Source organism: Mugil cephalus, chromosome 4 (genome assembly GCF_022458985.1).
Source record: "Mugil cephalus isolate CIBA_MC_2020 chromosome 4, CIBA_Mcephalus_1.1, whole genome shotgun sequence".
NCBI classification, from domain to species: Eukaryota; Metazoa; Chordata; class Actinopteri; order Mugiliformes; family Mugilidae; genus Mugil; species Mugil cephalus.
In genome coordinates, this window is record NC_061773.1 from 17,100,139 (window position 1) to 17,123,059 (window position 22,921).

Here is a 22,921-nt window from a genome sequence, read left to right on the forward strand (position 1 = left end):
GTGATTAATTCCCTTTTTTAATTATAGTTACTGCTTTATGGTTTGAAAATCCATAAAAAATAACAGCAGCTGACAGTGTAAATGGCTCTAGGCTGAATGAAAAGCTTTAAATTTAAGCAGCGGGTCAGGAGGTGAAACGCGTATTCCCCCTAAATAATAGCACGCCTGCCCTACTTTATAACAGTTTGTGCCTGTCTTATACCTGCTTTAATGCACTCTATTTATAACCCGCAGGGCTGCATCCAAGGACAAGACTGTATTTTTAAACAAACGCTTTACAGTGAACTGATTGAGTCGTCCGATAGACAAACAATGAAGTATTTCTCACAAAATGCACAGCATTTCAATTTAACCTTTGGACGACTAAATGTTTGAAAAGGATTCACAGAACTGAACTGAAAAAAGGGAGAAAATAATTTGGATTTCCCCCCTTTTAGAGGGCATGTGGTAAAAATAGGCCGCTGTAAAGACTGCAGGGAAAACAAACAAAGGTTTTCAGGTTTGTACTGTGACAGGAACACTGTGGAAATCTCTTAAGTGCTCCATATTTTTTATTTTTTTTGTTTTGCAATACAGGTGAGATTCCCCATATGTCTTAATTTCCACAGAAACCCGGCAGGGAAGAATGGGAGCGGAGCTGATGGATTGCGAGCTGGGTCATGCATGGCTTAGCATCTTGTTAGCTTCCCTCGCTATAAGGGACAGAGGAACACTGGCCGGGGTTTGCAAAGACATGAAAAGGTAAATGAGCTGACAGCGCCTGTTGAAGTCACTGAAGTTCTTTGGCATTCTGAACAAACACGATATAACAATGGACATTTTAGTTTAGAGATAACGACACTTGGCTATCTAGTATCAGTGGGGGACACACTACATAAATTAGGGTCATGGATGAGCAGTGATCGTGTGACTGGTGGCATGTCATGTCACAGCCCTTATGAATCAAAACAGCTCCACAGACCAGCATCCGCTGCTGTCACCGTCTCAGACACATGGTTCTGATTTCACTTTGCTAACTCACCTTGCCTTCCTTCGCAAACTGTTGAGAAATGCACGATACATTTTCTCTCCTTTGCCCTTGCTACTCTTTCAAGCACAGACTGCCATTATAAAATACACATGTAACAGTGACTCCTTGAATGCCAGGGCTTCCATTACTCTTTGACACAGGAAAAGGTTAATCCATCAGCGTTTAATAATTAAAAACTTCACTTGGCTGAGCTTCGGATTTTCTGTTGTCTGACTGTTAATGTTCGGAGAAGACGTCTCTAGCAGGCGCCAGAGTTTGCGTTGTAATGAATAATGGCAGTAGCGTTTGACACGGAGAAATCATTAAAGCACGTTAAAATCCTAAAGGGGGACTTTGGAGCAGGCGCCAGCAGACGCAGCGCAGGTGTGGAATAAATGCATGCGTTGGGAGCAGCCTAAATGCTGCAGCACACAGAGATGCGTGTGATCTGTGGCAGACACGAAATAACCTCGTTCTGTGGGGAGAAAAAAAAAAAATTAATAATCCTGTTAAAGTGGAAAAATATATATTACTGTGCCACCTTGAGCCCCTCCTTCTTCCCACTGATAATGACATTTCAGCTAGAGCAAATGAAATGGGCCAATTTTCAAACTCATTATAAAGTCAGGGCTGGAAAAAAAAAAAGAGAGAAATCGGAAGGCGCGAGTAAAGATTATGAGACAAATGGCGGACAATAACGCTGGCTGTATGTTTGTGTTTTTCTAGATACTGTGTGTGTGTGCTTTATGCCTTGTTTGTGTGTACATGCAGTGATTTTTGTCTGCTTGTGTATAGATGCACTGTTTTTCCAGACTCACGCATGTGTTATGTATGCTTTCAGTGTACCTTTTTTTTTTTTTTTTTTTTGATGTAGGTGTGTACGTGCATCAGCTCAGCCCAAAGCCAAGCTGACAGACAGCTTCCCTCCGAGGAGCCCCTTAGTGTTCCTGATTGATCGTCATAATGCCAAGGTACAGGCCCTGTCCTTGGTGCCTATGCTAATCGCAGGCTCATGCATATTTATGAGCTCCTTGGGAATCAACCGGCTAAATAAAGGATGAGGCTGTTGGCTTGGAGCTGCGTTCATCACTGACCCTGATTGCTTAGAAAGAAGGGAAAAAAATCAAGACCTGTGGTATTATTTTTTTTTATTCTTCTCTTCAGCTCATTGATCAAAAAGGCGAGCTCGTAGGAGACAAACAAAAGGTGGAGGCTGCGAAGAGTAACGTTAGTGGTTTTTACGTTCGCTTTTCATTCCATCATTTCAGTTCTCTTTTTCTTTTGTGTCTTATCGAAGCCTGTTATAAAGTTTTATTTAAGACAGTGACGCAAATGTGAGCTCATGCGTTACATACTGTGTGCTGCAGATGTGTATAGGCTGTATAAAAACAGGCTGCAATTCAGCACAATCAATAGCGTTTACTCTCCACAGCGTGTTGTAAGATGGGATAATGTAAATTGTTTCACCAGCAAATTGTTGATTTGCAGGTAAAATAATAAACTCTTATTTTGAAATTATTGCATAAACCAGGTCCCCTCACTTTTCTAGCTATTCGATAAGAACAGTTTTTATCTCAGCGTCCATGACACATCATAGCTACAAGAATTAATTACGTTGTGTTGTGCAACATTAGCTTGTCCTTTAACCCTCTGGAGTCGACGGACGTACTGGTGCGTCCGAATCGCATGGCCATCTTGAACTTTTATAGTTTACAGATTTTAAATTGTGTGTAGGCCAAGTAAAATTAGACTTATTATAAATACGACATGCCACACTTTTTCCCGAATATTGCCGTTATGTTGGTAAATGTCTGGTGCACAGGAGAAACGATGAAAAGTGAAATCTCTAGCAAGCTTCAAATGCTTGAAAGCAAAAACTGGTCCAATGTGTTAATACTGTTTGTCAAAATGAAAAAAGTAATTGTAAAATGACATAGACAAGATTGCGCTGAAAAGAATGACACCAAACAATCAATGGAAACTGTTTTTAAGATCAAATATGATAAGATCAAAAATGGCCAATTATACTTTGGAGTCCAGAGGTTAAATAAAAGCCAGTCAATTAATTATATCAGAAATAGTAGCGGTAAAAAAGAGAGACGAGATCAGGTTCAACATTTTGGTCCCTTTATTTCATGTTAACCACATTTCAAACAACTAAACAATCAATGGAAATGGCGTCACCAGATCTAAACAGCACTTTGCTAGACAAATAATCATCAGAATAATAATTATACAAAATAAATGTACAAATTCAGGACAAAAATCCCCCCCACACACAAAAAAAGTGAAAGAACATAAACAAAATATAATACAGATGAAGGGCCATGAACCAAGCAGATAAAACAAAAGTCTTCGCGAAAAACAAAAAACAAAAAACAAAAAAAACAAGTATAAAGATTCCTGGCATTCACATTGTATTCAATACCGTCTTTGTCTCGATAGGTCCATTAAAGAGCCTGACTGGACTCCAGAAAAAACTGAAACGTAAGCACAGACTGAACGGTTTGCCACAACATTTCACCACAAAGTACGTCGGTTCGTCCCATGAGCACAAAACCATAACTAAACGAATGTTCACCAAAATTTAACCTGTACCTCGGTTTAGATCAATGCCGTGCAGTACATAGTCTCAAAATACTAACACATGCTGATGTGAACCGATGCCTGATGAAAAAGTAAACCCGATAATTACACATTTTTAAGCTCTTTGATGTCGATTTAGTTCTGTTCCCAAGTTTCGGTGATTCCTCTAAAACAGATCAGTTTGAAAGCTAAGCCCTTCATCTGGCCTTTAATCGGTGCGACAGCGTTTTTAGTCCCCACAGGTGAAAACAAATCCGCAAACACTGTCACAGGTCTTTTGACTCGGCACAGTTCAGAGGCTGCTCAAACGTAATCGCGAGCTTTTGCTTTAGTCCCCTCGCTCATCTTTTAAATGGGACAACAGAGAAAGACAGAGCGTCTGATCAGACGGGGATAATGGGGAGCCGGGGTTGGCGTCACGCGTATAATTCTCATTAACTCCCACTCTCCTGCGCAACCTTTGAGCCGCGGAGGCATTTGAACCGTCGGCCGCGCGGACTGACTCTCGCCCCCCCTGGGAGGGCGGGGTCAACCTCCAACTGAAATTATTTCCTATTACAATAGGGAGTGAATTTGTAAACCCACACTCCCATATAGGCTCGGCGGAAAGGAAAACTGAGGCTTTGTTTGCAGAGGGAAAGTAAATGTGACCCGTCCGTTTGTGTTTGTGTTAGATAGATGGCAGACTGGGGAGACGGGCTCAGTCCCCTCGCTTCTTTTTCCATGAAACATAGTACGGCTTATCAAAGGACACTTGATCACATCAACCTTTTTGATCACAGTGGGCTGAACTAATTGGAGTTCACAGATTTGTCAGGTGTCGACAAATGCATGCGAACGCGTTTCTCCACGTGCAGCGTTCTACTCGTTCGAATTCTGCTAAAACTTTGGAATTGTTGTTGAAGCTGCAATGACACCTTATAAGAAAACTGTGTAATACAGTAAATATCACACTGAGATGCACGGCCAGCTGGTTGTTACACTTCCTGTACTCAGAGCATTGTTCAGTTCAATATGCAAAACTGTATTTCTTAATTTTTTTTTTTTTTTTTTTCAATTTTTTGTCTAATTGGACAGTTGGTAAAAGGGTAATGTAAGACTTCGTTCCAAACTATAATCACTGAAAATGACACTAACATGGCGTTTGGGAGTGTTTGCTAGTGTAATGTGTCTGGTGCGTGATGTTTGTCTGTTTGTTTGTTTGACTGTGGTTGTCTTATCTTATTTACAGCAAGGGTGGATGCAAACTGGAAGATTTGAGCTTTTCATTAAGCCGTCAAAAAAATGAAAAAATAAAAGAAATAAAAAATAAATTGCTTGTATTATAATGTTTCCTTCTCTTGTATTATTTCTTATAATGGCTCCGAGTGAAAGCAAAACTGTCAGAAAAAGTCAGCACGAAGAAACAGAAACCACGCTGAGATGTTTTTTATTATTATTATTATTTTCTAGCCAATTACTGAATTACAAGTAGCATTAACATCTAACATTGACTTGGACACGAGGCACTGGCTGCAAAGAAATTCATCAGCGTTCCATTTCAGAGAAATACTAACAAGTGCTCCTTCGCTTTGGATCACGGTCACAAACATTTGGGAGCTACTGAAAACATCTTCCAGTGTGCATCCAGCCTTCAGAGGGAGACAACATTCAAGGCGTAGAATATATCTAAAAAGGAAATACTGTACAGTAGTCACATCACAGCCCAGAAGAGAGGACAGAGAGATAGAGAAGGAAAAAGTGGCGCTTTTTCTTTTAAACATCTGATTTAGTTTTTTTTTTGTTTTTTTTTCTTAAACATATCATTTTCTTCTTTCTTTTTTTCCCTTTGTACAAGCATGTAAAGTCCCCAGCGGTGCTGAAGCAAACACACACACACACATGAAAATCACCGGTGTGTATGTTTGTCGTTTTATTTTTATCTTTTTTTTTCCTTTTCTGTACAGGTTGTGCGTGTGTTTTCACAGGCACACGTATAGATACACACGCACACGCGCTCAAATATGCAAGCATGCTCTCCGTTATTCACACAAAACCACGTGCACACGCTCTCAAACACACACGCACACCCACACACACACACACACACACACATGCTCGCAGGTAGGATTCTGGTCGACACAAGGAAGGCGGCGGTTTCGCACTTTGCGTGTGTCCCAGTGTTGCGTTGAGAATGACAGGCAGCGTCAATGGCAAATCAGAACAGGGAGGTCTTCGGCTCGCGGCCGATCAGAAGGAGCTGAGCGCCTCCAGAGCCACTTCGTAGCAGAACTTGTACTGCTCCTGTGAAGGAAGAAAAGCAGGCTGAAATTAGGTGTGCTGCAGTCTGTCGGTGGGAGTAACATCTATATGAAAGAGATGAGAAACGGGTTGAGGCAGCTGCTACCCGTGTGTGTTTGTGTGAATACAAAGCTCAGGCAGTATGAGAAAACCTGCATGTGTGTAGATACCACCATAGACCAGGTGCTATAATCTCCTTGTGCAATCTTAGTTTTATGCATCTTACAGCTATAAATATACATATTTATATATATTTTTATATATATACACATTCAGTGGCCTGGTACACCTTGCTAGTAAAAGGTTGGAACCCTTTTGCCTTCAGAACTTCGTGGCATACTTTCCACAAGAAACATTCCTCAGAGATTTTGGTCCATATTATCATGGTAGCATCACACAGTTGCTGCAGATTTGTCGGCTGCACATCTATGATGCGAATCTCCCGTTCCACCACATCCCAAAGGTGCTCTATTGGACTGAGGTCTGGTGAATGTGGAGGCCATTGGAGAACAGTGAATATTCAAGAAACCAGTTTGAGATGATATGAGCTTTGTGACATGGTGCATTATCCTGCTGGAAGTAGCCATCAGAAGATGGGTCCACTGAGGTCATAAAGGGATGGACATGGTCAGCAACAATACTCAGGTAGGCTGTGGTATTTAAACCATGCTCAGTTTGTACTAAGGGGCCCAAAGTTTGCCAAGAAAATATCCCCCACAACATTACAGCACCATCAGCAGCCTGAACTGTTGATGCAAGGCAGGATGGATCCATGCTTTCATGTTGTTTATGCCATATTCTGACCCTGACATCTGAAAATCGCAGCTGAAATCAGGACTCATCAGACCAGGCAACATTTTTCCAATCTTCTATTGTCTAATTATGGTGAGTCTGCGTGAACTGTAGTCTCAGTTTCCTGTTCTTAGCTGACAGGAAGGTCACCTGGTGTGGTCTTCTGCTGCTGTAGCCCATCTTCTTCAAGGTTGTTGTGCATTCAGAGATGATATTCTGCATTCCTTGGTTGTAACCAGTGGTTATTTGAGTTACTGTTGCTTTTCTATCATCTCCACACAACTGCCGCCCCCTATATATGTTCTCTTTTTCAGACTGTTCTATGTAAACTCTAGAGATGGTTGTGTGTGAAAATCCTAGTAGATCAGCAGTTTCTGAAATACTCAGACCAGCCCGCCTGGCACCAACAACCATACCACGTTCAAAGTCACTTAAATCCCCTTTCTTCCCCATCATGATGCTCGGTTAGAACTTCAAGTTGTCTTGATCACCTCTACATTGGCTATTGGCTGATTAGCTATTTGTGTTAAGAAGGGATTGAACAGGTGTATATTTATATTGTCATTTAATTCTATTTGTATTTTACTCTCCTTGCAGCTGTCACTTTATGGGAGAATCAATGAAAGATAAAGTATTCTGACACACATTACAACACAAAAAGCCCTTAGTATTTTTTTTTTTTTGCAAATAATTACTTTATCCCAACAGAGTTACATGAGCCAGTTCTGGATATTCCACAGACAGATGAGCATGTGAATCAAAAATGGTTTAGTGAAATATCTTTATTCCTCAGATCTTTTTCATTTTTATTTACCCCTTTGAATAAAATATGTCCACTGATTATATTCCAGTCAGTGCTTCAAGTCTTGATATATTGTGATTAAAAACATAAACTCATAAACAGAACGAGTTCTGCATTTGTAAGCCCCGTCCCGTCTGCTTGTAGCCTAGTAGTAATCTGCTAGTCGCCCATTAGTTTGTTGCCGATTGTTGGTCAATAGTGGATGTTCAAGGCTCTTTGGGGGGAGGGAAAAAAAAAAAAAAAAAAAGCTAATACGCCAGCGCTGGTGACTTTGTCGATACTCTTCCACTGGTCGTTGCTTTAATCGTGTTTCCTCTGAGCTGAGAAGAAGCTCAACGCGGTCAATGTCCATGTTGGGTCCACAAAGGTTTTTCTGCTTATCACTGCTACAACTTCCCCTACTACAAAAACATTGCAAAGAAGCTAGTCATCTGCCTCCTAGTCCTCATATACCTAAATACGAAACTATGACAAAAGGCATTGTTTTCAAGCACTACTTTTGCTGATATTTATGTTTCTACTTCCTGCTTCACTTCCCACACACTGCTTCACTTTTAAAAAATGTGACTGGAACTTTGGCTAAATTTAGTTGTTAAGGCGTACAAATGTTTGTATCCCCGTCACAGCGTAGTTCCAGATATGTATAGTCTGTATAAAAACAGGCTGCACCATCGATAGCATTTATCAGCACTCCACACAGCAGATGCCTTTTCCAATGAATGTGTGTCACAGTAGTACCTTTGTTGTACTTCACGTACTTCAGTATTTCCACACAGCTGATGAACCACTGCTAGTTTACTGTAATGACCCACTGGGCTCCTCACCTGTTTTCTCCAAGGCATCCGTGTTGTTACTGTCATGTGATCAGTGACATCATGACATGATGCTTGACCAATCTATACAACCCTGAATGTACACAATTATACTAATATATGCCGTCTGTCATGTGGCTGTGTTCATTACAGTATTGAGATTTTGGAAACTGATTTCAAGCTAAGTGGTTGGTTGAATTTCTGATCAAATCCCAGTAGAGTGTTTACTTACTGAAAGCTGCCAGTTTATTAAATTGTCAAGACCCTTTAAGAGTTTTCCTCCAGCACCACAAACACCTACTGTTTCATCATCGTTTATGTATATGTGTGTGTGTGTTGTGAACCCTCACCATAGTCTCCACCATATTAGTCTTGTTGTTTCTCAGTGTTTTGACGGTGTGGAAAACATCCACGATGTTCTGCTGCTGGATCATCTCATTGATGCTGCAGATGGCACAGAACGTTCCCGAACGCCCTCCACCCGTACTGCAGGGGGAGAAGAAGAGAGGGGGGAGGGCAAAGAATCTGTCAAATACTCATACTCATCTATACTGATAGAAAGAAAAGAGATGGAGCGAAAACATTTCAGAACTTGCTTTCCCTCTTTTAAAATGTATGCCCTTTTTCATTTGTTTTGTTTTTTTCAAACGTGTTCAAGTATAGCAATCAGGGTTTTCTTTTGTCTCCGCTTTGTTGCAGCAGCTGTGGTTGAGGTTGATTGTGCGTCAGAGTTTAAATTATGTCTTTAAATCCTATGGCACTGACAAAAAAAAAAAAGGCTCACAAGAACTGCAATCTGCTTGCTTGTGGTGGGATTTAAAGAGAAGACCCGTGTGTATAAAGAAAAAGGTCAGGATTCCTAATTGGTCTTTTAAGTTTAAGAGATTAAAGTTTGTTTTTGTAGCTGTTGCAATGTGTCAGTTATAGACTTTCAGAGGATATTAATATGAATTGAAACCTCTCATCTCTCAAAATAAAATTTTTACTAATTTAATTCCAATAGAGTGACCATTTTTAATAAGGGAGAAACACCTCAGGGCTCACCTAACAGAGTCTTAAAAAGTCACAAAAAGACGTTGGAAATTCAAACCACTGTACAGAGTACACACAGACTATGGATAACCAAAGTCATTAGCAGACTTTTTAAATTCTACCACCCCACCACCCCCTCAAAACAAAAAAAATATGACAATAAAAGGAAAAATGAGACAAAGAATGACAAGAGTTGACAGAGTGAACCAGCAGGACAAAGAAACCTGTCACTGTATGGGGAAAAAAGAGCCCTGCTAATGGATTTAAGACGTTTTAATAGATTTTCTCAAATAATTTTTTAACTTTATGCAGAGTGCATGTCAGTGAAGATACACTCAGTGTGTATGTGTGAGGTGTTTACTGGGCACGTGCCCCAATCAGCAGTCAGTGCTGTGCCAGTCAGCAGTCAGACCACCCAGCATGAAAACAGCTCCAGACTTCCCCATCTCACCTGGTTCCAGCTGAATTCCTTCAGTATTCAGGCTGAATAAAACATTCAGGTAGGGAGAGGTGGAGTGGCAGGCGTCAAAAACAGCCTCCACTGCCTACAGAGTCTGCATCGGAAAGACCAGCACTGCTGCATTTTGGCTGTCCAGTGAGGGTAGCTTAGAGAGTCAGATCAACTTTCTTTTTGAAGGTCTTCAGTGTAAAGATTTCAAAATGTCTAACTGGGCTTAAAAAAATGTATTAAAATAAATATATAAATACATGAAAATTGACCTAAGCTGTTTTTGCGCTAAAACACTGAAAACACCAGATCACCTAAATCATGCGGATTCGTTTTTAGGTTTTGTTCCACGCATAAACCTGTTCTTGAAATGACGCACAGCACCTCAGGCCCTCGTTGCGCTGGGTTTGGATATGAATATTTGAAAGTAACATTTAAAATTCAAAGATATTCCTTGTGCACTTCTTTCCTGACTTCAAGTTAGTTTCATTTTTTCAGCAGTGTCAAAAACTAATTTCTGGCAACGGGAGACGAAAAAATATATATATATATATAAAATGCATTTTACATCAGAGCTGTCAAATACACCTCAGAGCTAAAATGTATTAATGATATGAACCTAATTACTGAAGAGCAACCACCAGCACGCCCGATAAAATCAGACAGGTCGAGTCGCAAGTGGTTCTGAGGGTCAAGGCAACTTCCACTGTTTATATAGAAAAGAACAAGATGATGTGTGGACGTTTGTGAACCTCTCCATCTGCATGCAAGTGTCGAACAAAGTGCCACTAGAAGATGGCTGCTACAAGAAGTTAATTAAAACTACAGGAGAATTAATTTACAGGCGTTTCTTAAAGGTTACAGTACAATGACCTTTCACAGGGCGTTAGTGTGAATACGTTATGTTATAAGAATACTTCTGTCCATCAGCTGCTGCATTTGCATAAACGTGCACAAATATAACAGTTATATGCTCTTTCAAATTTCAGTTTTATGGCCTCCTGTTTTCATATCCCCATTTATCAGTTTTCAAGTCTGGAAAAAAAAAAAAAAACGAAAAACACTGGGACGGCAGTGAAGAATTCAGCTGTCTGAAATTAGTTTTCTAGAAACACTAAATGAGTGCTGCACTTGTGGGGAAGCAAAATCAGAACTAAATTAATATTTCCATTTGAAATTTGTAATTAAAAAGGAAAATCAGACTTTTGGAACATTGAGCAAGCTTTCAAAAATCAGTCATGCAAAACCTTTCTTTTTGCAATTTATAAATCATTGCATGATAATAATGCCAGAGTACTTTATAGTAGATAATCCACCTGTTTGTTTGTTTACGAGTTAAAACATCTGCATGCAATGTTGGCCGACCTAGCAGGAGCCTCCAAACATCTAAAAGTACTGTACAGTTTGCAACAAACAGGATTTTTTAGGACTCCTAAGTACGTACTAGGTGCATGGGTGCACTATTAGGACAGGCAAATCACTGCGGTGACAAACATAAACACACTTAAACCAATAAAAGCCCTACAGTGAATAGGCTCTAACCCACAAACTGCTCTAGCAGACTTCGCTAGTTTGGACTGGAGGAATAGCATGCGTGTGTTGTTGCCTGGGCCTCCCGAGAACCTAGGATCGCCACTGAGCGACATTCAGGAGTTTGTGGATATACTTTATGCAATTCAAATTGTTTGTGATACACTTAGAACCAGATAAGAACCGCTACACGCTGTGAATGTGCCGGCTCCTCGCTATTTTCTAAAAGGTTCTCCCGGTGTGGATTGCTGAAAATGAGACATGTGCTCAGCATTAAAGACCCATCAGACTCCAACCTCCAGGACAAGAGCAGAGCGGAGAAATAATCTATTTTCACCAGCTGCTGATTGAACCATCATGTTTCTCCTTATCACTGGTATTACTGAGTCTGTGAAATCAATAGCCGGGGTTGATTAGCCAGTGTAGCTGTCTTTAGCCAGAAGCAGAGAAAGCTTACTTCCCTGTCACTCACGTTTACTGGGGTTGAATGGCACAACTTTAGTATTTTTTGCCCCTATTTATCCATATTAAAAACTTAACACTAGTTTTATATTCCTATAACAGATCCACTGACACGTTTTAAAATCCAAGTCAGTTTGGATTTAATTAATTTGAAGAGATGGATGGAGATAGTCCGTGAAATCGATAGCTATGACGGACAGATTGATTTGAACCGCAGGTCAAGGAATGTGATATGTATCTCTTTCACAGTGTATATACCTATAAGGCAGCCAGTTTTACATGCAGATTCTGTGCATTCGTGCCAATAGTTGGGTTAAGATCTACCAGTCGTATTATTTTTATCAAGAAGCACAGAATCTCCTGCTCTCATATTCACTTTCTTTAAGACCTTGCATCAGAGATCTTCATTTAATTAAAACATTCAGTGATTTACTGCTTCATATGATATTTATCAGTTTTATATATGTATATACTGGCAATCTATAAAAGAAAGAAAAATCTATAAATATTCTGGCAATCTATAAAAAACATAAAATTTAAATCAGTTAAGGTACTAATATAATTTAGGTCTTTATTCTTTCTTGCAAAGACGTTTATTTTTGCTTTTCAGTGTTTTCCTACAGCAGCTAGGAAAAAACAACAACAAAAAGTAACTAATCGATGCCATTTCTGATTGGTCCAATGAGCTGTGACAGAGGAACCTGATTGGATGAGCACCAGTGACGCTCACCAGCTTGAGGCATCGTTTGGGGAGCCCGTGTGTGTTGGTGTGTATTATTGCCCGTGAACTTCCATGTAATCTCTCTTCTATAGATTTACAGCTTTTGTTTCCCTCCCTCATTATCAGCTTCATTTGTCTGGCTCCGATAGAAGTTGTGCGGTTGTTGCAGCTGTGCACTAACACACGTGGATGTTTGTATGCAATCAGCACTATTTAGGCTGGAATGTATAAAAAGAGAAGTGATAGCAATGCGACATAATGTTAATAGTAATCTTTACGGGTCAATCAAGGACAAGACAAAGATGGACAATCTAGTTTCTGTGTAAGTTTTTTGCAGTGTTTTTTCTGTGATCCAGCTATTAAATGAACTAGTACTACTTGTATATTTTTTTACACCAATATGGCTTCAGACTGAGAAATGAATGTTTAGATTGATCTTTTCGTCCCTATGCGTATTTTTTTGCCTCCTGTACGAAAAAAAGGCATATAATAATAAATGGGTTATATCTTCACAACTCTAAGGGCTGCATGAATAATTTTGGTCACCTTGGTTCACCCAGACCTTGTGTAAAAGGAGGCCTTTGGTGAAACTCAAAGGAGAATATCTTGACAACGGATTGGTCAATTTTCATGCCCAAATTTACCGTGGAAACCACTAATGTTGATCCAGAGCAAAGTAAACACAAAGATCGCATATGGTCAGCGACCCTACACTCCAACCTAGAAGCCTCTTCCTTTTCATATAAACAAACGGGAGCGCCATGATTCATTTTAAACTGACGCAGTCACAGGAGAAGCCATTTGCAGTGTTTTTTGGAGCTGGAATATAACTTTCATAATATAATCACAAAACAGCAAAGGTAAGAGGTACTTTATGATTTTGCGAATGTTATTTTCGCAACTCTTAGGCTTCTAGCTCTCTGAGTTTTTGTCACACAGTGAAGAGACAGACATCGTTGTAATCAGCAGCATCTCTGCTTACATATGGTTTGTGTGGCTATCTTGTGGTGAGGTTAGTAGAAGCACTAAATGAGACGTTCACGGTATTCCTGTTTTCATCGTGTTCCCATACAATTGATTGGGGTTTTATATGTGTTTCGTTTAGGTGGCAATGCCTGATAGAGGCCTTTAGATGAGTTTCTCCCTTTCATTTTGGGTTCATTACATGTTTGGAATGGTGCATACCATTATGCGTTTAGATCGTCTGTAGCGCACGGATCTCACCTCAGTCCCCTTTATGGGGGGCGCTTGGGTCTATCTATCTATCAGTGAGGTAAAATACAGCACAACAAAGGACACGAATGGATCACTAAGTGTATGTGTGTCTCAGTGCAGTGCACTTACAGGCAGTGTACCACAGTCCTCCCGTCTCCTCCATCATACTGCTCCTGCCACTTAGCCAGCCTCCTGACCAACTGGAGGATGGAGCGCTTGGAGAGAGGCGTGTCCCTGTAGGCCGGCCAGCCGATAAACTGGAAGTGCTGCACCAGGCGGTAACCATCCTGAGGCTGAGGAGAGAGGTGTGAAGATTAGCATGTTGACATCGCTGCCGTCACGGCAATCAGCACCGTGCACAAATTACCACAGTTGAGATCAGGTCTGGACAAACAGAACGGCAGACACAGACTCATTTTAGCTAGAGGCAGCGAGTCATTTCATCCGTGGTCTCATTTGTTGCCTGGGGAGAATCATCTCATCAGGTTATAATATATCTACTAAGCTGATACATAAAGCACTTTTCATGTGCTGCTGTGCTCGAATATATTCTTGTTTTTGAACAAAATGTCTTTTCAAAAGAGACAACAACGACGATAGCTCATAATGTTCAGTCCAATTTCATGGCGTGCTTTCAGTCGTCTGGCCCACGGCGGTTGGCATCCACCACACAGAATACCAAAACCCGCCATCACTGTCAGACTGATTTACTGCTATGTTTGCCACACATGCATATGCACGCTGACATTCATGCACACACAACCCAACAGATCCAGCAGTATTATTTTTTTTCTCCATCTCTTCTCTGTGCACCCCTTCCATTGCTCCTTTTGTCTTTTTGCTTCCTCCATCACTTTTAAAAACTCTGAGTTTCAACTTTTTCTCCCCTCTTGTTTTATCTCCTCTCATTTGTATATTTCCATTTCTGTCACTCGTCTCTTTCCCTCCTCATTTGATGGCTTAGCGGTCGATGGTACAGAGTCAGCTAGGCTGGAGCCGCTCTCACAGTATGAGATGTGCTGTTATGACGATGATATGAGCCATTTCACACTAGACCGGTGATGTGTTTGAGAGGGAGGGAGCGAGAGAAGGTAGTGGGGAGTTCACTAAGCACTATAGGAGCAAGTAGCACCGTCATGGATGGGTGAGAAAATGGGATGAGGAGGGAGCGACAAGAGGAGCCAAGAGGGAAGGAAAGAAAGGGAAAGACAAGACAAGGGGAACAAGTGAGAAGAAACAGAGGTAGAAGAGGACAACATCTTTTTAGAAGAACATAAAGGTTAAAAGAGGTGTTCTGGGAAATATTGTTCCACTGTTCCACAGGGATTTCTATATTGGTATCATACTGGTACTGGTCCCTACTACTGGTAGTAAATCAGTTTAGATTGGTACTGGGCTTCAGCTATAGATACATTTTCAATGTAGCACTAAACCGCATGGTGCACTGTGAGACGTGGTGAAGATGGAAAGGTCCGAAAAAAGAAGCGGCAGAATGAGAAGACTTGTGCCAAATAAAAGGTGCCGTGTCAGTTTTAGGTGACCAGACATCCACCATTTCTGGTGACTATCGCCATTTTAGATGGCCTCTCCTCCGGCTATAGCTGTCCCCAAAAGTGTCCCCAATTTTAGCGCAGACTACAACTATTACAGTAGCCATTGTGCTGTTACTGACATTACAGACATAGCAGTTTCAATATGAATAAATATGTCAAAATAAATGAAACCGTAATTGTCTCTGTTTCTTCATTTAATTTAATTAACATTTAATTTTATTCTTTATCTCTGAGCTGTAAATGTCCACAGATTTCCACATCAGCAGGCAGTGCTAACATGGATTCAATGTTTTACTACTAGTGTGGGATTATTCTACAATATTTACTCATCATCACAGTAAAATAGTCCATCCTTAGTCCAAAAAAGCGTTGAATAAGGTCAGCTTATTCTACTGCATTAATCTACTGCAGTAAAAAAAAACTTGTGAACACGTGATAATCCATGATAAAATAAATAAATAAATAAATAAATAAAATACTGTGATATACATTTTTGGTCGTACCGCCCAATCATACTATGAAATAATGAAAACTTTGAGTACCCTGGCCATGTTGCAGATCCTGAAGATTCGGTTGATGATGTCTTCATCAATGTCTGCCGATATGAACTCTACTTGAATGGGGCCATAGCAACACGAGCTCTTCTCTGGCCAGTACTGCATACATAACTATAGAGAACAGAGACAAAGAGAGCAAGAGAACGAATGGGTCAGAGGAGGCAAAGTTCGTTAGTTTTAACAGGTAATACCAAATGTGTAGAAAATTATCCGATGCAAGAGTTGATATCATACAACACACGATGCTGCATACAAATAAGACTCCGATTATCACCATCTGTTTTACATTCAGCATGAAGGAGATGAGCAAACTAGATCTAGATTACATGATTATAGGGGATTATATAGGGAAACAATTATATAGTCCGTTCCAGTCTTCAATCACAAAAACATCACATTTACCTTAAAGAAAACTGGTGACTACCCTGTGTGGCTTAACATATAAAGTAGACCTGAACTAATGTCTAAACGCATCAACATTATACAAGAACAATAAGAAACCAACTAATCGATGCCGTGGTACACCAACAACTCTTAGGTTGTGTAGACATACAGCACATAGAGTCTTGTGGACTTTAAGAGACCATAGATCAATATAACAGCATAAGTTCCCAGTGTGAAAAAAAACAGACATAAAACAGTGAAAAGATTCTAATATAACATACACTAAAACAGATTTTTGCTGGTGTTGTGGTTTGGTTTACGTTGCAAAACACATTTTACTGATGACCCCATCCACAGCAGTTCATTCACCCCCTTCCCCTTCTCTGACCACCTTCTACTCACTATGAATAAGTTCCTCATGCATCCCTACTTAACTGAACTGAACTATCTTGTTAACACAGTGTATTTCGAACAACCAGGCCATGACCCGGTGCTGGTCTGTGCAGTGTTGGCTACGGGGCCATCAAAATGAGATGTGACAAGAACTGATCATTCATCCACCCCCCCAACGTCCCCCGCTGCCACCCTCAAGCGGTGGAGGCCTGAACGTTTGGAGGGACTGCGCATGTGAATGACCATTCAGAACAGCTTCCTCTCTTTTGTTTTTTTGCTGAGCGCCAAAGCTCGGCATCAACCCTCTGACCATCACAAGTGAATACGTTGCCGCCCCTGGCTGTGGCTGTACTGTCAACCATCCAGAAAATAAAAAAATTCGCCAATACCCATTGTTCACACTATAATAGTTGTGAATAGGTGTTATTTTTACATGAACACCTATTAAATAAATGTTAACAAAAGAGACGGCTACTTTTGAAGCAGTTATAAATGAACCAAAGCTAAGAACTGTTAGCCTTTCAGTGTCATCCAGAGGAACAATTTTATAATTTTAAATCAATGTTGACTAAATGTGGCTGACATTGGCACAATCTGTCAACACCATGAACCGAATAACTGCATAATTTAGCAGTTGGCTTCTTATCTGAGGTTAAAAAAACAAAACAAAAAAACATAGAAAAGATAACTAAAACCTTCTGAGTCTTGCACTGGGTTCAATTCCAAGCACTGTCGACATTCATATTTATAACAACAGTCTCTGGACGTCTAAATCAGACTGAGATGTTTCAGTCGGTGCGTTAGCTTCCGGCTGCCGGGATTTTTTGATTTAGGGAAAATAGATGCACGTAGTTGTGAGTGTGCCTGTACCTGTGCTGCATCCATCTCATTGAGCATTACAATGGAGGAGCAGTTGTAGTCGAAAACCAGCCTCCAGAAGTCGCCCATGGTGTTTGGCAGAGGATGCTGGGTAACAATGAAGGCCGCTGGCTGTTTGTGGCTCTGGAGCATTTAGATGGAGCAGAACAAAATAACAAGCAACAAGCGCAAGATTAAAACCAAGTAAACCAAACAGTCGATACATCGAGCCATCTCAGCACAGTGGAAAGTTCAAGATATATATTTATATGTGTTTATAATTTGAACTTACATCCATTAATGCAGCATTGATGTAGTTGGAGCTCTCTCCGTCCACAGATATGAGGAAAGGCAGGCATCGGTCTGCTGACAGAACGTCCATACTGCGGTTCTTGTCGTGATTCCTTGGTAGCAAACCCACGCTGCAGTCCTCTGGACGGACTCTTGGAGTCACTATATTCAGAGTCTGGTGGACAGAAAAATTAGTGTATGAAATCAATTTCAGTGCTCACCTTATCTTATCTTATCTTATCTTATCTTATCTTATCTTATCTTATCTTATTATAGCCTCACAGTGATTATTATTATGTCCTGTGATTAAAGTGCTTTTGCCTATTTATTTGTTGGTTTTTACGATACCTGGAACATTCATAACTGGCCTTTTTTTTATCATTTACAGCTTTTTAATGTTAATTAAGGGTGTAATAACCTTCTGCCATAATGACACCATCGTCTGTAAAGCGTAATGTCTCAGCTTTCAGAAATCATTGGAATTATTCTATTAGCGCAAACCGCAACGTTTCCAATGTACACTTGCGCAAAAACGTGCTCCCGGCGACACATTTGGTTGTAAAGGGTTAAATGAGATAACAGTGATAACAGTAACAATGAGCTTGGACCAGAGTTGAAGTACATATTTTACTATTTTAGAAAATATTATATTTTAGTTAAGGGTTGGTTAAGAGGATTAATGTTCGGGTAGATCTCCAGAGAATATATTAAAGTTCGACGGATGTTCTCTGTGTGTGTGTGTGTGTGTGAATGTGTGTGCTCACCTGGAACTCATCTTTAATCTGGCTGGAGTTGGTCTGTGGGTCCAGCCGGCTGATGTTGTAGTAAATCGCTCTGAACTCACACACTGGTATGGCTGTGTTCCCACATAGACATGCTTCCAAGATGGCATCGTGAACAAACACATACTGCTCCTGCAACATAAGTGAAAAGCAGAAGATCAGCTACATTTCTTTCAGTGAAATTACAGACAAATCTCTGGCTTTTGTGAACAGAAATATGTTTAGTCTTGGACATGCATGGCCCCACTGGACTTGGCTGTTGTTTCTCAGAGAAGCTATACCACTAGAATAAAGGAATGACGTTGCATCTCTTGACTTTTCAAATCAAAAACAAACTGAAACATTCCACTATGAACACAAGTTGTGTTGCTTTGTACATGGAAGTGCATTATTTGTATGCAGGTGGCAGCCTGAAAGTGAATTAAAAGGCCACAGTGCTTTGCCATATGGTGTTTCTGTGCTCTGGATCAAGTGCCCTCTTTGTGCTCCGGCCCAGTAACATGCTTGCTAAAGCATCAGCCACCATGAACTACAGCTGCCTCCATGCATGTTAATTTAATCTTTCTGCCCCGTTATTTTTCCCATTTTGCCTAGTGTTGGTTTAGTTTTTATTTCACCTGTTCCCTCTCACATTTGTGTTTGCCTGTCTCCTCTCGCTTTTTCACTTTGCCTCTCACTTTTTTCTCTTGGTCTTTCTCTCCCTCAGCTGAATGTTAATTGTTGCCCTTGGAGTGAAGAGGAGAGTTTAAATGCATCAATGAAACGACTCAATTGACCTATACGCACACACTCGCATGCAAAAACACATGTCTGCACACATGAAGGTGGTACACATGGAGCCACACAAAAACACAAGCGCTCATTGATACACACACACCGCCGCACACACTTCTTCCCCTTGTGCCTTTTAAAAGATTAATTGCTTTGTGTTGTGCGGAGCAGGATTATAATAGCGTCAAGTGGGTTCAACACTGACACAAATTGCTCCCACACATATTCAAAAGGCAGGGCAGGACGCATTTAGCTTGGTTTCAAGAGGCACACCAACACACATGTGAGCGTGCACACACAAAGACACGGATACAAAGGTAGCTTTCACACCGCCGCTGTCATAGGAAAACACTCAACGTGATGCCCTGGGTAACTTTTCTGAACCTAGCACTTCTAAAACCCATTCAAAAGTCAATTTCAGGCTGCGAGCTTGAGCTGTCAGTCTGAAAATGAGGCTGTTTTTCTTTATTCCTGGAAAAGTTGACTTTTCGGATATGCAAGGTTTTCATCAGTAGCACAAATGGAAAGCAGAGGCGGGATGGATTAGGTCGGCTTAAGGTAGCTTAGAGAAGAAATGAACACTTCTGTTCCAAAATGAAACACCCAACATTTGAAGACGCAGACGCTTTAAAACATGATTGATACTACAAAATTAGAACAAATTATGACGCCATATAAAGAATAGTAAGTCCTCGGCTGACACAAAGTCAAAACTTTTGAGGAAATAGATCCTGTGCTTCGGGGATTTTGAAGTCTACAAGAAATCAAATGGAAATCATATTACTATAAAAGTACTAGGTAGAATTACAAATAAAAATGTAGCCACTGTGTGAATGTAATGCCAGGCTTAGTTAGCAGCATGTTTCAGTAGCTTAATAGTTGGAAACATTCAGAAATAATGTCAAGACGAGCTTAATTTAGATGTCACAGTATATTCTTTTGCATTCTGACAGGTGCATTTACATTCCTGTGTGTTTCTTTGATCTAGACACTTTGTATTCATATTGTCGGTGTGTTTGAGGCTCATCTATTACAGTGAAAATTCCCTCGATATGCGTCGCACACACCTGTGATTGCAGAGAGAAGTAAAAAGAGAGAGCGTACTGCAAGCTGATGAACCTAACTGAGGTCCTTTTTCCCTGCAAAATACCAGGGTACCAGAGTATTAGAGCGTGGTAATCAAATTTTGAGGAGAGGCTCTTCTCTGTGGAGCCTCGTACAGACGAAAATGAAAAATGTAAGAGATGAGGTTAAAAATGTAATTTGCCATTGATTTATATAACTGCAGGTTATGTTAACAAAATACCAATCTCTATCAGGACCTGGACTCGGGGAATCTACCAACGATTTAGATGCAACGGGCACTTCTTCACTTACCTCTGTCTGAACCATGTTGACTCGTTGTGACCTCAGTTCTCGGATGCAGTTGAAAATGTCCACCACTCCTTCGTTTTCTGCCATGTCCAGCATGATGTCCACTGCGATGAAGCAGCCCGTCCTCCCTGCCCCAGCGCTGCAGAGGTCCAGAAACAATGCCACATTAGGAGACTTGGCTGCATGTATTATTCATTCCGTCTGTGGCTGCGACCAAGAAAATGCTCCTTAAAAAATTAAATATGTTACAGATGAGCCATTTATTCACGTAACTGCAGGTAAACAGCTTAGTTTGATCTAAAGTTAACAAAAAAGAAAAAAAAAAGAAAAAGAGCGACTCTGATATTCTGATGTTTATTTTATGGAATATAACAGAGTGTATTTCTTGGCCAGAACCATAGACTCTTGTGTTTTAGACTTGTGTTTTACCTTTCTTCCAGTTGTTTGACAAACTCTTCAGTGCTAGATCTAGAACTGGATTCTGAGTTGTCTGATCTCTAGATGGGGAAAGGTTTTGGATCTATAATAGAATGGATGTCAGAGACTCAATGCTGGTTACTGAGTTATATATCTCACTGTGGCAACGGGTCAATAAAGGACCTCCGTTTTATTTCAGTCTAGGTAGGAAGGGTGTGCAACAGTGTACGTCTGACGTAAGTCTGTTTTTCTAAAATTTTGGAATCTGTCTCAACTCAGCTAAAGGTTTTCGCTTAACACACCTCCAATGGCTCTAGCTGCATAAATACTGCACAGATATATAAATGATATTGATCATCTTACCTTCAGCAGTAACAGTGTATAGCATGTTTTCAAACTGAGGTAGTATGAAAAGCAACAATTGATTTATGCCTGTTTTTAATCAGTCTATTGAAAGATCATTTAACAATGTTAACCACATGTTAAAAAGCCATAGAGCAGAAAGCCCAGAAGGTATATTTACTATTATAGAGAGATCGATAAGGAATGGTACTGGAAACAGCCTAAAAAAAGTTCACAAAATCCAGGTGAGTGGTTTTCATGAATAAAACATGTTTTCAGTGAATAAACAACAACCGGAGCCATTCTTCTAATTAGGACGGTGTGTAACGACTGATGGCCATCAGTGAACTGCTAAAAGCATTTCCTGTTCGATGACTGTGCGACTGAATGTCAAGAGAGAGACACCGGAAACAACTGAAAGAGGTCAACAAACTGTCTGGCAGAAAACCCGGCGATGCCTGAAACGCACGCGGGCTTTAGTACGAGGGCGCTCTCGCCCACAGGGGACACACACACGGACGCGTGGAGGGTTTAGCACCGCGCGTCACGTGTTACAGCGGCGCACTGAACAGCAAGGCTCGGAGAGGCAGATCAACAGATGGATGAGACGAGCGAGGGAGAGGAGGAGGAGGAGGCAGGGAGGAGGGACGGTTGGAAGAGGTTAGCGACTGCGAGTGATGGGGGTGGGTGTCAGGAGGGAGAGATCAAGGAAGGCAAGGAGGCATGAATGAAAGGAAGGATGGAGAACTGAGAGGTATAGAGGGACAGAGAGAAGGAGGGGAGAAAGCTATCTTTCACTTTGCAATCCCTCTGACAGTTTGCAGAGACAGCTAGAGAGAGAGAGAGAGGGAGAGGGGGGGAGCAGAAGGAGAGAAAAGAGAGAGATAAGGTAGGGAAAGATAGGGAAAAAAAAAAAAAAGGAGGGAGCGCCTCAGCAGATTACCTGTCAACCTCTGTGATTAATGTTGAGACCAGAATACTGCTGGGCTTCTAAGTGTGTGTGTGTGTGTGTGTTTGAAAGCATCGTGACACAGGCCAATAGCGTCAGAGTGCCCCCGGAAATTGGAAGTGACTGCCATAACTTCCTGCCTGCCTGTCCACATCCAGGTACTTTTTAGTGCGGCTGTCTGTTTATGCGTCTGCTCCCCTCATTTGTCTTCCCGCTGTTTACTTCCGCTCTCTCTCTCCGCTTGTGTGTAAAGTTGTGTCACGTAATTTGTTCAGGAACAGGAATTCGGAGGCCACGAGTGCGCTTATTTAATTTTTCAGGATGAACAACTCATGCTGTAATCACAAGGGGCAAAAAGGAGCTCTCACACAATTAACTGTCTCATGCGAACATCTGCCGACTCAGTAACTAAATTAAATGTTGTTTTGTTGCGTTCTTCCGTTTGTACTCTTTTTCACATTAGTCATCTTATGTCTCATGTGTCATTGCTCGCTGGACGCTCCAAAAAGTTCAGTCCAGGAAGAACTGGCCGATGAGTGTGTCAGAGTTTCCATAGCCTAC

At 40.9% G+C, this 22,921-nt stretch overlaps 1 protein-coding gene across 11 annotated transcripts in view; it reads right to left on the reverse strand.

Annotated features, from left to right (window-relative positions):
• Positions 1-3,122: 3,122 nt before the first annotated feature.
• The window catches only part of ptprt (protein tyrosine phosphatase receptor type T), a 304,538-nt gene continuing 284,739 nt past the window's right edge, over positions 3,123-22,921 (reverse strand). For all 11 annotated transcript variants that reach the window (XM_047583117.1, XM_047583114.1, XM_047583115.1 and 8 more), the window contains 8 exons: positions 20,656-20,791; positions 18,490-18,639; positions 17,727-17,900; positions 17,447-17,578; positions 15,785-15,910; positions 13,819-13,982; positions 8,632-8,767; positions 3,123-5,878 (listed from right to left, as the gene is read on the reverse strand). In XM_047583117.1, coding sequence (XP_047439073.1) covers positions 5,825-5,878; positions 8,632-8,767; positions 13,819-13,982; positions 15,785-15,910; positions 17,447-17,578; positions 17,727-17,900; positions 18,490-18,639; positions 20,656-20,791 — 1,072 coding nt within the window. In that variant the 3' untranslated portion in view covers positions 3,123-5,824. The remainder of the gene's footprint in view (positions 5,879-8,631; positions 8,768-13,818; positions 13,983-15,784; positions 15,911-17,446; positions 17,579-17,726; positions 17,901-18,489; positions 18,640-20,655; positions 20,792-22,921) is intronic.